Source organism: Gallinula chloropus (assembly GCF_964237585.1).
Source record: "Gallinula chloropus genome assembly, chromosome: 35".
Lineage (NCBI taxonomy): Eukaryota > Metazoa > Chordata > Aves > Gruiformes > Rallidae > Gallinula > Gallinula chloropus.
This window is the reverse complement of record NC_140120.1, coordinates 827702-841431: the sequence shown is the minus strand read 5'-3', so window position 1 is coordinate 841431 and position 13730 is coordinate 827702. Positions and strand designations below refer to the sequence as shown.

The following is a 13730-nucleotide window of genomic DNA, read 5'->3' as shown; positions in this document are numbered from 1 at the left end:
CCTCAGGGGTCACTCCTGGGACCTCTGATATTCACTATATTTATTGATGAGTGGGATGAGGGAATGGAGTGTCCAGTCAGCAAGTTTTCTGAGCACACAGAACTGGGAGGGGTGGCTGACACACCAGAGGGTTGTGCTGCCCTGAAGGCTGGAGAGCTGGGCAGGGCGAAGTTTAATGAGATTGAACAAGGGCAAGTGTAGGGTCTGGCATCTGGGGAAGAACAACCCCATGTACCAGTGTAGGTTGGGGACTGGCCTGTTGGGAGAGCAGCATAGGGGAGAGAGACCTGGTGTCCTGGGGGACATCAGGATGACCATGAGACAGCAATGTCCCTCCTGGCTAAGAAGGTCAATGGCATCCTGGGGTGTGTTAGAAGGGGTGTGGTTAGTAGGTTAAGAAGGACATAAAACTCCTTAAAAGAGTCCAGGGCAGGGACACCAAGATTGTTCCTTATGAGGAAAGGCTGAGGGAGCTGGGCCACTTGAGCTTGGAGAAGAGGAGACTGAGGGGTGACCTTACTAATGTTTCTAAACATGTAAATGGTGAGAGTTGGGGGGATGGAGCCAGGCCCTTCTCAGTGATGGCCAGCGATAGGACAAGGGACAATGGATGCAACCTGGAGCAGAAGAAGTTCCATGTGAATGTAAGGAGAAACTTTTTCACTGTGATGGTGACAGAGCCCTGGGACAGACTGTCCAGAGAGGTTGTGGAGTCTCCATCTCTAGAGACATTCAAAGACTGCCGGGATACGTTCCTGTGTGATTCACCCAATGTGGTCCTGCTCTGGCCACAGGGGTTTGTCTAGATGATCTTTCTAGGTCCCTTCAAGCTCACAAAGTTCTGGGATTCTCTGATTCTGTTATTCCTACCCAAGGGAATGATCCTAAAAGCTCCTGATGTCATTTTCAGGTTGTACCAGCATCCACCGTAGAAACTGCTCAATGTCCAGGTACAGCTGAAACAAAAGCTTTGAGTGGTGACGATGTTCCTGGCCTGAAACCTCCCCAGTAGCCATTTAGCAGCCCCAGTACCCTTGGGACTCGGGCTTTCCTTGCCAAGGGAATGGTTCTAACAGTGCCTGACCTCTTTTTCAGGCTCTACCAGTATCCATCTTCAAAAATGCTAAAGGTCCAGCTACAGATCCCAAGAACAAGGTGTGAGGGCCAAAAATGTTCCTAGACTTAAAGCTCCATAGGCAGCCAAAAAAACACCCCAAAACTAAACAGGTACTAGATGCAAGAAGACCAATCTCCCTGGGGTAGGCATCTGAGCATGTGAGGCTGAGGATCTGGGGGACTGCAGAGAAGAACTGGTCACCAGCATTGCCCTTGCAGAGGGGGAGGGAACATGTACTGGCCGTGTGCAGCACAGCACTGAGAAACCAGCTGCAGCTCCCGTGTGTCTGCAAAGGGCAGCAGGAGGAAGTGGGGAATGAAGCTGCTGTTGGACACTCTCTGCCTCTTTGCATGGAGCCCTCTGCAAGGAGAACAAGGCAGTGAGAACTTGGGTCACTCTTCCCTGAGCAAAACGTTCTCATTGGAGACCCAAGGACTTCCTCTCCCTGTTCTAATAGACATTGGGGAGGTCCTTTTTGGGAGGTGCATTTCCTGCTGTCTGAGGGTGCCACTGGCTAAATGGGGCTCTGATGGGAGTTCTTCAGGTGTCAGTTTGTCCTTGCAGCAGAAGGTCTGTCTTTTTTGGATGTTTCCTGGATGCTGGTTCCCATATCCCCAAACTGCAGAACAGAGCTTCGTAGATTTCTTTTTCCTAATTTTGTTCTTGTGAAACACTGATAAATGCCCAAATGCCCATATGACTCCCTTCCTTTCACAGGAGGAGAGAGTCCCCTGCCTGTCCCTGGGTGTCCTGTCTCATGGGGAGACAAGGAAAGGTGATTGTCCTGTCCCGCTCTGGTTTGATCAGGAGAAAGGACTCTGCAGGACACAAGGATTTCTCCCCAGCCAAAGAATGAAAATTGAGAGATGAGATCATAGAGTGATCCCCAGGAGGCCTGAGGCACCAGGAGTGAGTCTACAAGACTGCTGAGCTGGGCCAGGCTCCTGGGATGGAGGGAGCTCACTGCAACCCAGCAGCAATGACAAGAGGCAGCTCTGCCCAGGAGCACCTCCTCTGCCAAGCACACAGGGCTGGGGACACTGCCTGTAGGCACTTAGGGGAGACCTGTGAGGCTGAGAGAGCTGATGGATGCTGAGAGCTCACTGGAGGAGAAATCTCCACAGCCTCTCCCTGGTATGTCTGTGGGTGCAGGGCAATGCAGGTTCTGTTCCTGGAGGGATCTCCTCAAGCTGGGACATGGGGCAGTGTGTGGGGTCTGTCAGGAGGACAGGTTCTCTCTAGGACCAGAAAGTGCTGCCTGGAAGGGATGCCCTTCTGCCCCATCAGAGGGACAGGGCAGGACAGCTGTCTTCTCCTGGGTTTGGCTGCAGAGGTGTGAAGCTGTGGGTGGAGAGTTTGACCCATGGAAGGACAGTGTAAGGTCTTACTGATGTCAAAGTGAGCTGCGTAGGCCAAGTTTGCTCCCAGTTCCAGCTGATCCCTGGAAACTTCCCGGGACTTTTCAAGAACACCAAGGATGCATTTTCCACTCCAGGTAAAGAGACTTTGCTTTGAATTTTCTGCTCGTGCTCTGGGTGGCAAGTGTGAGCTGAGCTCACTGCAGAAGGCAGTGCAAACTCATTGGTCATTAGGACTTGTCAGAGCATCTCCTGAGCCCTGCACACACAGAGGTTCCCTGGGGCAGTGCCCTGATGCCAGGAGGGGTCTGCAGAGCAGAGCTGAGCACAGAGCAGGTTGGATGAGGTCTGTGAGCACAGAGCAGGAGGTGACATGGACAAAGAGAAGCAGCTCCAGGTACAGCTACAGGCAGCAGAGACATTGTCAGGGAGGGAGAAGGAGCTGCTCCCAGAAATGGCCTGGCAGTGGGGATTTGGTACCTCCCTGACATCCATGGCAGAACAGACCCTGATGTACTACAGTCAAAAGCAGGGTGTGATCACAGAGCGTCCAGCACAGGGCAGCTGAGACCAGAGCTGATAGACAGAGTAGCTCTACCCATTCTGCACTCAAGGGAAGGTTTCACTGGCACTGCAGCAGCAATGTCAGGGAGTCCTGACAGAAGAAACACTCCTCAATTGCAGTCAGGAGAAAACCAAAGCTCCAAAGCTCTGCTCTGCCCTCAGGTGAAACTGGAGTGACAGTGCTGAGAAGCTCATTCCTATCCACAGGGGATTTAGTGTGAGATCACATCATCCTTTGATTTACTGACTGCTGTCAGGCAGGACTGAGTTCTTGAGAGCCCACAGCTGATCTTCCTCCCAGCAGTGGCACCCTCAACCCAGCACAAAACAAACCTGCCAAAAGGGGCCTGACAAAAGTCTTCCTGAATCCAGAGAGGCAATGTGAATTGGTAGAGGTTTTCCTCAAAAACCATTTACCTGTTTTCTCACTGCCTTTTCCTCCTTGGATAGGTCTCCACACTTGATGGAAGCAGATGTCCAACAGCAGCAGCTCCATCAGCCAGTTCCTCCTCCTGCCCTTTGCAGACACACGGGAGCTGCAGCTCCTGAACTTCTGCCTCTTCCTGGGCATCTACCTGGCTGCTCTCCTGGGCAATGGTCTCATCATCATCACCATAGCCCATGACCACCGCCTCCACACCCCCATGTACTTCTTCCTCCTCAACCTCTCTGTTACTGACCTTGGCAGCATCTCTACCGCTGTTCCCAAATCCATGGTCAATTCCTTGTGGGACACCAGGGCCATTTCCTACACAGGATGTGTGGCTCAACTCCTTTTCTTTGTGTTTTTGATGACAACAGAGTTCTGTCTTCTCACTGTCATGGCCTATGACCGCTACGTTGCCATCTGCCACCCCCTGCACTACGGGACCCTCCTGGGCAGCAGAGCTTGTGTCCACATGGCAGCAGCTGCCTGGGCCAGTGGGTTTCTCAATGCTGTGTTTCACACAGCCAATACATTTTCCCTTCCCCTCTGCCATGGCAATGCTGTTGACCAGTTCTTCTGTGAACTCCCCCAGATCCTCAAGCTCTCCTGCTCAGATGCCTACCTCAGGGAAACTGGACTCATTGTGTTCAATGTCTGTTTAGGTTTTGGGTGTTTTGTGTTCATTGTGTTGTCCTATGTGCAGATCTTCAGGGCTGTGCTGAGGATCCCCTCGCAGCAGGGACGGCACAAAGCCTTTTCCACCTGCCTCCCTCACCTGGCCGTGGTCTCCCTGTTTGTCAGCACTGCCATGGTTTCCTACCTGAAGCCCCCTTCCATCTCCTCCGTATTTCTGGACCTGCTAGTGGCATTCCTTTACTCGGTGTTTCCACCAGCAGTGAACCCCCTCATCTACAGCATGAGGAACCAGGAGCTCAAGGATGCTGTGTGGAAACTTATGACTGTTATTTTTATGCAACTGTAAACTGCTCACGTTACCAACCACGTAACTCACACTATGACCATTTCCTATGTAGTAGGGTTTTTTTGGTTGTTGGTTTTTTTGGTTGTTTTGGTTTAGTTTTCTTTCTTGGTTGTGTAAGCTATAAAAAAATAATGCTTGCTCATCCCATTCATAATGAAGTATCTCCTGGTCTTGTGTGACACAGAGACTGTGCTCTCTTTGCATTATGTCTACCTGCAAAGGCCTAGTTTTGTCTGATTTTTTATTTTCTTAAAGTTATAAAAAGATTATAAGCATATATTTTAGCAGCTGTATCACTGAACTACTTGTCTGGAATGGCAATGATTTCCCACCAGGACAAAATGAGAATTGCAGGATTGGTACTCAATGCAGAAGAAAAAATATTCACCTTCCACTGTACCTGCATTACTGTCAGTGTGTCTCTTTCATCTCCCTCATCATGCAGGTGTTTCCACCTCTCCTGATGATATGGCCATGACTAAGGACAGATTTTCAGCAGTCTTTCTGGTGGAATGTGTTTCATTTTGCTCATGGGCTTGCACCTCCACATGGTCTTTGGTTATTCAGATGCTTCTCAGCTCTTTAGTTTATGTTTTGAGCTTCAGAGACTTATAAAATGTCCCATCTTTCAGAAGTCAAATGAACTGTTCTGTCAGAAGGTCAGTGTGTTGATATGTGACCTTTCTATGTATCTGATTCAAACTGTTCTGGGAGAGAATCTCCTCTGAAAGCTGAGCCCCTGCACACGCTGCTTGGCCGTAGCAGCAGCTGAGGAGAGAGATTTCATGGGTATTAAACTGTGTCATGTTGAACTGCTGTTTGTTGTCAGAGAAATCTGTCCCTGCCTGTGAGCACAGATGATGCCAGGAAAAGTGTTGGGAGTCCCAGGAGGCCAGTGAGGGAACTTCTGGGTTTGGGGAAGAGGAAGGTTCTCCATGCAGGGTTGGATCTGCAGAGACTGCTTTTCCTGCCTGTCCAGATCTCTTTAGGTGACCTCAGGACCAGCCCCCATTGCACATGCTGCTGAACTTTCTTCCATGATCTGAGATGTGACAGAAACATTTTTCCTATGAAAAAATCCTCCATTGTGATACTCCTTTGAAATTTTCATCACTCAAATAAAACCTCTCCAATTAGTTATGCAATTTCTATTGAATTTAAAGAAAATTACGTGGAAAGACATGCATGTAAGGGCTTTCTGGTTGTTAATGAGCCCCATGGTGTGTTTTCTTCTGAGTCCACAGACCTCAGATACCAAGAGGAGAGTGAAGAAAACTCTCAAGATATCAAAGTCAAGAATAATCCTCAAATTGTCTTGAAGCATTCAGTGACCCCAGTGGGAACCATTATTGACCAAGCCTCCCCATGGGCTCGTTAGAGCAGACAACTGGAGATCATGAGGAAAAACACAGACAAAGCACAGGCAGCTCTGATGCTGAGGACACCCTGGCTTGGTCTGATGAAGCAGAAATGCCAAGCGCTGAACCCCAGCCCCTGGGCAGGGAGATCCTGACCCTCACCTGTGTCTCAGGGAAGGACGGAGTAAAACACATGGTGACCTCCCCTCGGGTGGGTGCAAGGAGGCAACGATGCTCCATGGCCGTGAGGACAATGTGTCTCCTCTGCGGCCTCTGTGGCAGGGATATCAAGCCATAGGCAAGAGGGCAAAGACCTTGTTTCTCTCAGGTCCTTTCAGCCTGGGCAGCACACTTGGGCATCTGCAGGACAGACCATATCACATTGCCACCTGTTTTCCTGCAGGCTGTAGGCATCAATGTCCCTCCCCCACAACCCTGTCACCCTACAATATCCCTGCAGTTCTGCTGTCTCTCCCTCCTCACCAGCTTATCCCAGAAACACAAAGCCACCAACTCATCCACACTTGCTCTTGAGTGACATTTTGCACCACAGCACTGTCCTCAGAATGACATTTCTTTATCTTCATTCCCACCCTGTCCTTCAAAGCTGCAGTTTCACATGGACTTCCTTTCTTGTTTTTATTCCATGTTGCACAGAGTGGGTTTCCCTCAGACTCCCCTTCCCCAGACTAAAGAAGCTTGGTGTCTCAGCCTTTCCACAGAAGACTCCTAGCCATATCTGGGCAGACTTTTATCTGACAACGTGACAGTTCCTCCCCTTCCTCCAGACCGGGGAGCCCCACACTGGGACTGACTGCTTCAGAGGTGGCCTCTCTGGTGCTGAGTCCAGATGGACCAGATGGGCCCTTCTCTGCGTAGCCACACTCCTGACAGTGCAGCCCAATGTGCCCATGGTCAAATTCCTGTTCAGCATCTCTGACTGCTATGGCTTCCCCTGGAATGACCAAATTCTTCTCCTTGCAGCCAGTTCTCCACCCATCATCTCTGAGCTGCCTTGATGTGGGGCTGTTGTGCTGGAAACTTTTCTCATGGTTTCACCTCATGGGGGCGACAACATGAAAATTAATTCCACCCCAGATAATTAAGATCAGAATAAGAAGATCTCTTCTGGATGGGAATCTTCTTGATGTTTTTACTCAAATCTAATCCCAGAGTTTCTCAAGGTTGGTTTGAAGTGACACTCCATTGTGTCAATGGTTCCTGTGTGCTTGCAGATGGCTCTCCAACTTGGGGTGCCACTAACAAAGTGACAGCAACAGGTGTTAAAGAAGGGGAGAAATAAGAAATAAAACCAAGAGATCCTTTCTAAATGACATTGGAGTGGACCCCTGGAAGAAGCCTCATGTCCTCACAGTGTGTTCCCCCTTGTCTTGGAACAGAACCACTCTTGTAGCTGTCTGAGGGTCAATATAGGAGGGCTCAACTCATGAGAATGCTTTTGGAGGACAGTGATGATGTTACTAGACTCTGACAATCACAGAGTACCCAGCTGAAAGGGAACTCAGGGACTATTTGGTCCAACCATTTTCAGCAAGGGCTCAGTCTCAAGAAAAGCACCACACAGACCAACTGGCCCCACCCCCCATCCCACTGACTCTTACAAATGTCTGATGTTGGGGAATCCATCACTTCCCACGGAACATTGTGCAAACCCTGGTTCTCAGGGTAAAAGTTTCTTCCTATGTCCTTGGGAATCTCTCCAGCAGGAACTTGCACCCATTATTCCTCAGCTATTTCATGTGATTCCTTCTAAAAACAGGAGTCTCTCCCTTCTTTGTAGACAGCCTTTCAGTACTGGAACCTGTTGGTGAGGTCTCCCCTAAGCCTTTTTGTTCTGAAGGCTGAACAAACCCATCTCCCTCAGCCTTTCCTCAGATGGCAGGCTGCCCAGGCCTTGGGTCATCTTTTTGGCCCTTCTCTGCACCTTCTCCAACCTGCACAGAACTTCTTTCTTTTTACAGCAGCGACCAAAACTTCACCCAGTATTCCAGGCATGGCCTGACAAGTGCTGAGTGGAGTGGGACAGCAACTTCTTTATGTCTGCTGGTGATCCCCATGCTGAGGCACCTCAGAGCTGTTTGCTGCAGCAGCACTCTGTTTATTCCTAGTGAGCTGCTTGTTCACAAGAACCCCCAGGTCCCTTTGCACAGAGCTCTTCTCCATCCAGGTGGATCCCAGTCAGTGCTGCACTCCTGGGTTATGCTTTCTTACCTCCTAGACCCCACACTTGACCTTGCCCACTCTTCCAGCCTGTCCATATCTTCCTGCTGGGTGGCAACCCCTTCCCAAGTGTCTACTTTCCCTGCTGAGTTCAGTATGTTCTTCAGGGGAAGAACAACCTCAGATACCAGTATATGTTGGGGACTGGCCTGTGGAGAGCAGCATAGGAGAGAGGGACCTGGGTGTCCTGGTGCACAACAGGGTTACCATCAGCCAGCAATGTGCCCTCCTGGCTAAGAAGGCTAATGGCATCCTGGGGTGTTTTAGAATGGGTGTGGGTAGTAGGTCAAGAGATGTCCCTCTCCTGCTCTCCTCTGCCCTAGTGGGATGGCACCTGGAATGTTGTGTCCAGTTCTGGGCCCCTCAGTTCAAGAAGGACAGAGAACTCATGGAAAGAGCCCAGTACAGAACAATCAAGAGGGTTAAGGGAGTGGAACACCTTCCTTATGAGGAAAGGCTGAGGGAGCTGGGCCTCTTGAGCTTGGAGAACAGGAGACTGACGGGTGACCATATCCATGTTTATAAATAGATGAAGAGCAGGAGTCATGAGGATGGAGCCAGGCTCTTCTAAGTGATGGTCAGTGATAGGACAAGGCACAATGGGTACAAGCTGGAGCAGAGGAAGTTCCATGTGAATGTAAGGAGGAACTTTTACACTGTGAGGATGACGGAGCCCTGGGACAGACTGCCCACAGAGGGTGTGGAGTTTCCTTCTCTGGAGACATTCAAACCCACCTGTGTGATTTAGTCTAGATGATCCTTCTCTAGCAGGGGAGGTTGGACTGTGTGATCTTTCAAGGTCCCTTCTAATCCCCAGTGTTCTGTGATTCTGTGATTCTGTGGCACTACTTCTATCACCTGTTGCAAAGTCTCCTTTTCCTTCAGAAGTGCCATTCCCATTTCCTTACTTTAGCGGGGGGTGGGGCTGGTGTTGGGCTTTTTACAGTGTAGGACAAAGGCATTTTCTCCTCATTCCCTTTCCTGCTATTCCAAACACACCTGCTTTATTTCTATCCATGCCAGTCCCTTCCCTTCTGCAGATGAACAGGCTGAGGAACAACAGCTCATTCCCAGGAGCAAAATGAGCCAGCAGAAGAAGGATGAGGCAAAGCAAGATGGCCCATTTAAGATTGAACATGCTTGATCTCAGCACTGGCATAAATGAGACCTTTCTCCTGCCAAGCACTTACTTTCACACCCCCTCAGCACCATATTGCCCCCTGCTACAGCAGGGTTAGGGGGGTTGCATGGTGTTTGGGGGTATAAACATGCTTGGGGAATTAAGACAGGGCTGGAGAGGCAGGGGGGACACTTACTGTTGCTGGGGGGGTGTAGGGGTTGAGGCAGGATATTGGGGGAAGGTATGGTGGAATTTGAAGGTGAAAAGGAAGGGGTTTGGAGGAGTAATGTGGTGCTGGTGGGTATAGAGTTTGCTGGGTTATTAACGTTTGGCTGAGGGGGCTTAAGTGGTGCTGAGGAACCCATTAGTGCTGGGGAGGTGGGGCGTGGGGGACACAGGGTAGTTCTGCGGGGGACATGGGAGGATTTTTTTGGGGAATGGTGGAGTTTGAGGTTTATGGGGCATTTGAGGGGCAACAAGGTGTACTAGGTAGGTTTAAGGCTGGGCTGGGCTGGATGTGGGGGTTAAATTGGGGGGAACACATAGGTGGTCGGGGAGGTGTTTTGGGGGGAGGTATAGTGCGTACTGGGGAGAGATATATTGGGACTTGAGGGGGAAAATAAGAGGTTTGGGATTATGGGGAGTGTTGGGGGACCACCAGTGGTGCTGGGGGTTTAACACAGTGCTGGGGAGTGAGGGGCGGCACCCGTGGGTTCTGTAGGGAGCCTGGGGGTGGTGTAGGCAGTGCTGGGGGTGTATGAGTGGGATATCTATGGGGGGATCAGGGGGTCAAGGGGAATACAGGGGGGTGGGGCGTGCCTGCCAGGGTGCCTGGGAAGGGTTAAGGGTGGGCTGGGGCACAGGATGAAGGTGTGGAGGGCACCCATGATTGCAGAAGGGAGGGCACCTGGGCGGTGTAGAGGAGTGTTTGGGTGAGATATGAGGGGATTTGGAGGTGAAAATGAAGGGGTGGGGGTAATTAGGTTTTTGGGATCCACCAGGTGTGCTGGGAGGGTTAATTGTGGGGGGACCCATAGGTGATGGGAGGGGTGTGGGGATGTTGTACAAATGTTCTGGGGGTGGATATAAGGGAATTTTGGGGGTAAAAGGGGAGGTTCAGGGTAGTAATATGGTGCTATACGTTCCAGCTATACCAGTGTCCACCTTCCAACCTATTAAACGTCCAGCAGTACGTCCCAAGCAAAAGGTGTGAGGGATGGCAGATGTTCCTGGCCTGAAACCTCCCAGGAGTACACAAGCAGCCCCATAAATCTTGAGGCTCATGAATTCCCAGCCAAGGGAACAGTCCTAACAGTGCCAGATGTCATTTTCTGGCTCTTCCATAGTCCAACATCCAACATGCTGAACGTCCAGCAATGGAGTCCCAGGGTCTCTAACACCTATTGCTGGCATTTCATTGAAGGCACCACAAGTTGGAGAGACACCTGCAAGCACATGTGGACCATTAAAAAGATGGAGTTTCCCTTCAAAAAGACCTCGATAAACCTTCAGAGGTGACCCAAAATTGGCCAAAGAGGGTGTTCCATGCCAATTCCATCAAGCTCAGCATAAAGGGGGCTGGTGGGGGGGAGGAGTACAGGGCTCCGAGCTGTAGGGCCTGAGCTGTGTGGTTTGGTGAGAAACTTCACTGTGCATCACCAGTGTGGTATAATTTACTATTTTTTAATGTTTGATATTTCCTCCCTTCCCCCTGTCTCCAATCCCCCCCACCCCACATCATCCTCCTAGAGAGAAATTGGCCTCTTGGTCCAGCTCTTGGCTGGAACGAAACCAGGACAAAAGGTTCCAGCACAACACCCACACATCAAGACAGGCTCAGACATGACGGGTGGAGAACAGGCTGCAGGGAGAAGAATTTGGTCATTCCAGGGGCTGCCATAGCAGTCAGAGGTGCTGAACAGGAATCTGGCCATGAGCACATTGGGCTGCACGGGGAGGAACGTGGCCACGCAGACAAGGACCCTTCTTGTCCATCTGGACTCAGCCCGAGTGAAGACACCTCTGAAGCAGCCAGTCCCAGTGTGGGGCTCCAAGGTCTGGAGGAATGGGGAGGAACTGTCATGTGAAGGGGGGTCAGCTTTCAGAGGAGTTTCTCTCCCAATACAGTTTCAATCAGATATATATAAAGGTCACTTATCAACATGCTGACCTTCTGAGAGAACAGACTTCTGAAAGATGGGATGTTATCCAACATTCTGAAACCCCACAGGTGGAGACGTGATCAAAGTGCAAGAATCCATCAAGTCTGCTGAAAAGATGTCTTTAGGCCTGGAGCAGGGAGATACTACATTAGGAATGGCATAAATGTGGACCATGTTGTTAAGGCTTAGAAAATACAGAAGGAAAATAAAAACCTAAAATCCTTACAAACTAAGACTAGTTCTAACATGCGTTACATGGCCAGATGGATGTAGAAGATGAGCAGTTTATTCGTGCTTAGAAAAATCCAGTCCTCAGTTTCCACACGGCATCCTTGAGCTCCTGGTTCCTCATGCTGTAGATGAGGGGGTTCACTGCTGGTGGAAACACCGTGTACAGAAATGACACTACTACATCTAAAATTGGCTGGGAGATGGAGGGAGGTTTCAGATAGGAAAAGAAGGCAGTGCTGACAAAGAGGAATACAACAGCCAGGTGAGGGAGGCAGGTGGAAAAGGCTTTGTGGCGTCCCTGCTCTGAGGGGATCCTCAGCACAGCCCTGAAGATCTGCACATAGGACACCACAATGAACACAAAACAACCAAAAGCCAAACAGGCAATAACCATAATGATACCAATTTCCCTGAGGTAGGCATCTGAGCAGGAGAGCCTGAGGATCTGGGGGATTTCACAGAAGAACTGGTCAACAGCATTGCCATGGCAGAGGGGCAGTGAAAATGTATTGGCTGTGTGCAGCACAGCACAGAGAAACCCACTGGCCCAGGCAGCTGCTGCCATGTGGACACAAGCTCTGCTGCCCAGGAGGGTCCCGTAGTGCAGGGGGTGGCAGATGGCAACGTAGCGGTCATAGGCCATGACTGTGAGAACACAGAACTCTGTTGAGATTAAAAATATAAAGACAAAGAGTTGAGCCACACATCCTGTGTAGGAAATGGCCCTGGTGTCCCACAAGGAATTGGCCATGGCTTTGGGAACAGTGGTGGAGATGAAGCCAAGGTCAGTAACAGAGAGGTTGATGAGGAAGAAGTACATGGGGGTGTGGAGGTGGTGGTCACAGGCTATGGTGATGATGATGAGGCCATTGCCCAGGAGAGCAGCCAGGTAGATGCCCAGGAAGAGGCAGAAGTGCAGGAGCTGCAGCTCCCGTGTGTCTGCAAAGGGCAGGAGGAGGAACTGGCTGATGGAGCTGCTGTTGGACATCTGCTGCCATCAAGTGTGGAGACCTGGGCAAAGAGGAAAAGCACAGTGAGATGTTAGGGAACTCTTGTCTGAGAAAAGCCTCTTCCACTTCATAGAGAATATCATGAGATTGGCTCTCTGGATTCAGGAGGACTTTGGGAACGTCCCTTTTGGGAGGTGTATTTGCTGCTGGCTTGAGCGTGCCACTGCTGGGAGGAGGGTCAGCTGTGGCTCTCAAGAACTCAGTCCTGCCTGGCAGCAGTCAGTAAATAGAAGGATGGTGTGAGCTCAGACTAAATCCCCTGTGGATAGGAATGAGCTTTTCACCACTGACACTCCAGTTTCAACCAAGGGCAGAGCAGAGCTTTGGAGCTTTTGTTTTCTCCTCACTGTACCTGAGGAGTGTTTCTCCTGTCAGGACTCCCTGACATTGCTGCTGCAGTGCCAGTGAAACCTTCCCCTGATTTCAGAGTCTGGGGAGCTGTTCTGTCTATTAGCCCTGGTTTCAGCTGCCCTTTGCTGGAAACTCTGAGGTCATCCCCTGGCGTTCCCCATAGAAGATACTGGACCCCACTGAGAGCGGAGGAATCCAGTCCTCAGTCCTACAGATGGGGGTTCTGAAGTGAGGGTCAGCTCAGTGCCAGCCCCACCAACTGATATGCCCAGAACCCCAGCTAATGGGGGGACAAAGGGAGCAAGGACAGGATGGGAAAGAGGGAGAAATTCTCCTGCCAAGCCAGGAAGGACAGGGATGGACAGACAGGCACCCAGGGATTTGTCCTCAACATTGGTTGGGCTGCCAAGGAGAAGACTCAGTCTGAAACCCTGCACTGCTGGGTGCAGCGTCTGTGCTGGGTGGCAGAAACTAGGGGGTCTCTGCACTGCTGGGGATGTCAGGGGGGTACCAACTGCCAGGGCATTTCTGGGAACAGCTCCTTCTCCCTCCCTGACAATGACTCTGCTGCCTGCATCTGTCCCTGAAGCTGCTTCTCTTTGCCCATATCACCTCATGCTCTGTGCTCACAGACCTCATGCAACCTGCCCTGTGCTCAGCTCTGCTCTGCAGACCCACCCTGGCATCAGGGCACTGCCCTGGGAACCTCTGTGTGTGCAGGGCTCAGGAGATGCTCTGACAAGTCTTAATTACCAATGAGTTTGCACTGCCCTCAAAGTTATCATGAAAAGCTCAGCTCTCACCACCCA

The 13730-nt window shown here is 50.7% G+C and overlaps 2 protein-coding genes across 2 annotated transcripts in view; one reads left to right on the top strand and one right to left on the bottom strand.

Annotated features, from left to right (window-relative positions):
• LOC311203103 (scavenger receptor cysteine-rich type 1 protein M130-like) overlaps positions 1-13730 on the top strand; it is a gene marked incomplete at both ends in the record, with an annotated part of 255816 nt that overhangs the window by 172593 nt on the left and 69493 nt on the right. The gene's annotated exons all lie outside the window — the stretch shown is intronic.
• Positions 11625-12548, bottom strand: LOC311203048 (olfactory receptor 14A16-like; the record flags this gene model as incomplete). The annotated part of the gene is made up of 1 exon (XM_084277684.1): positions 11625-12548. One exon carries the CDS (start codon positions 12546-12548, stop codon positions 11625-11627), a length of 924 nt encoding a protein of 307 aa, XP_084133810.1.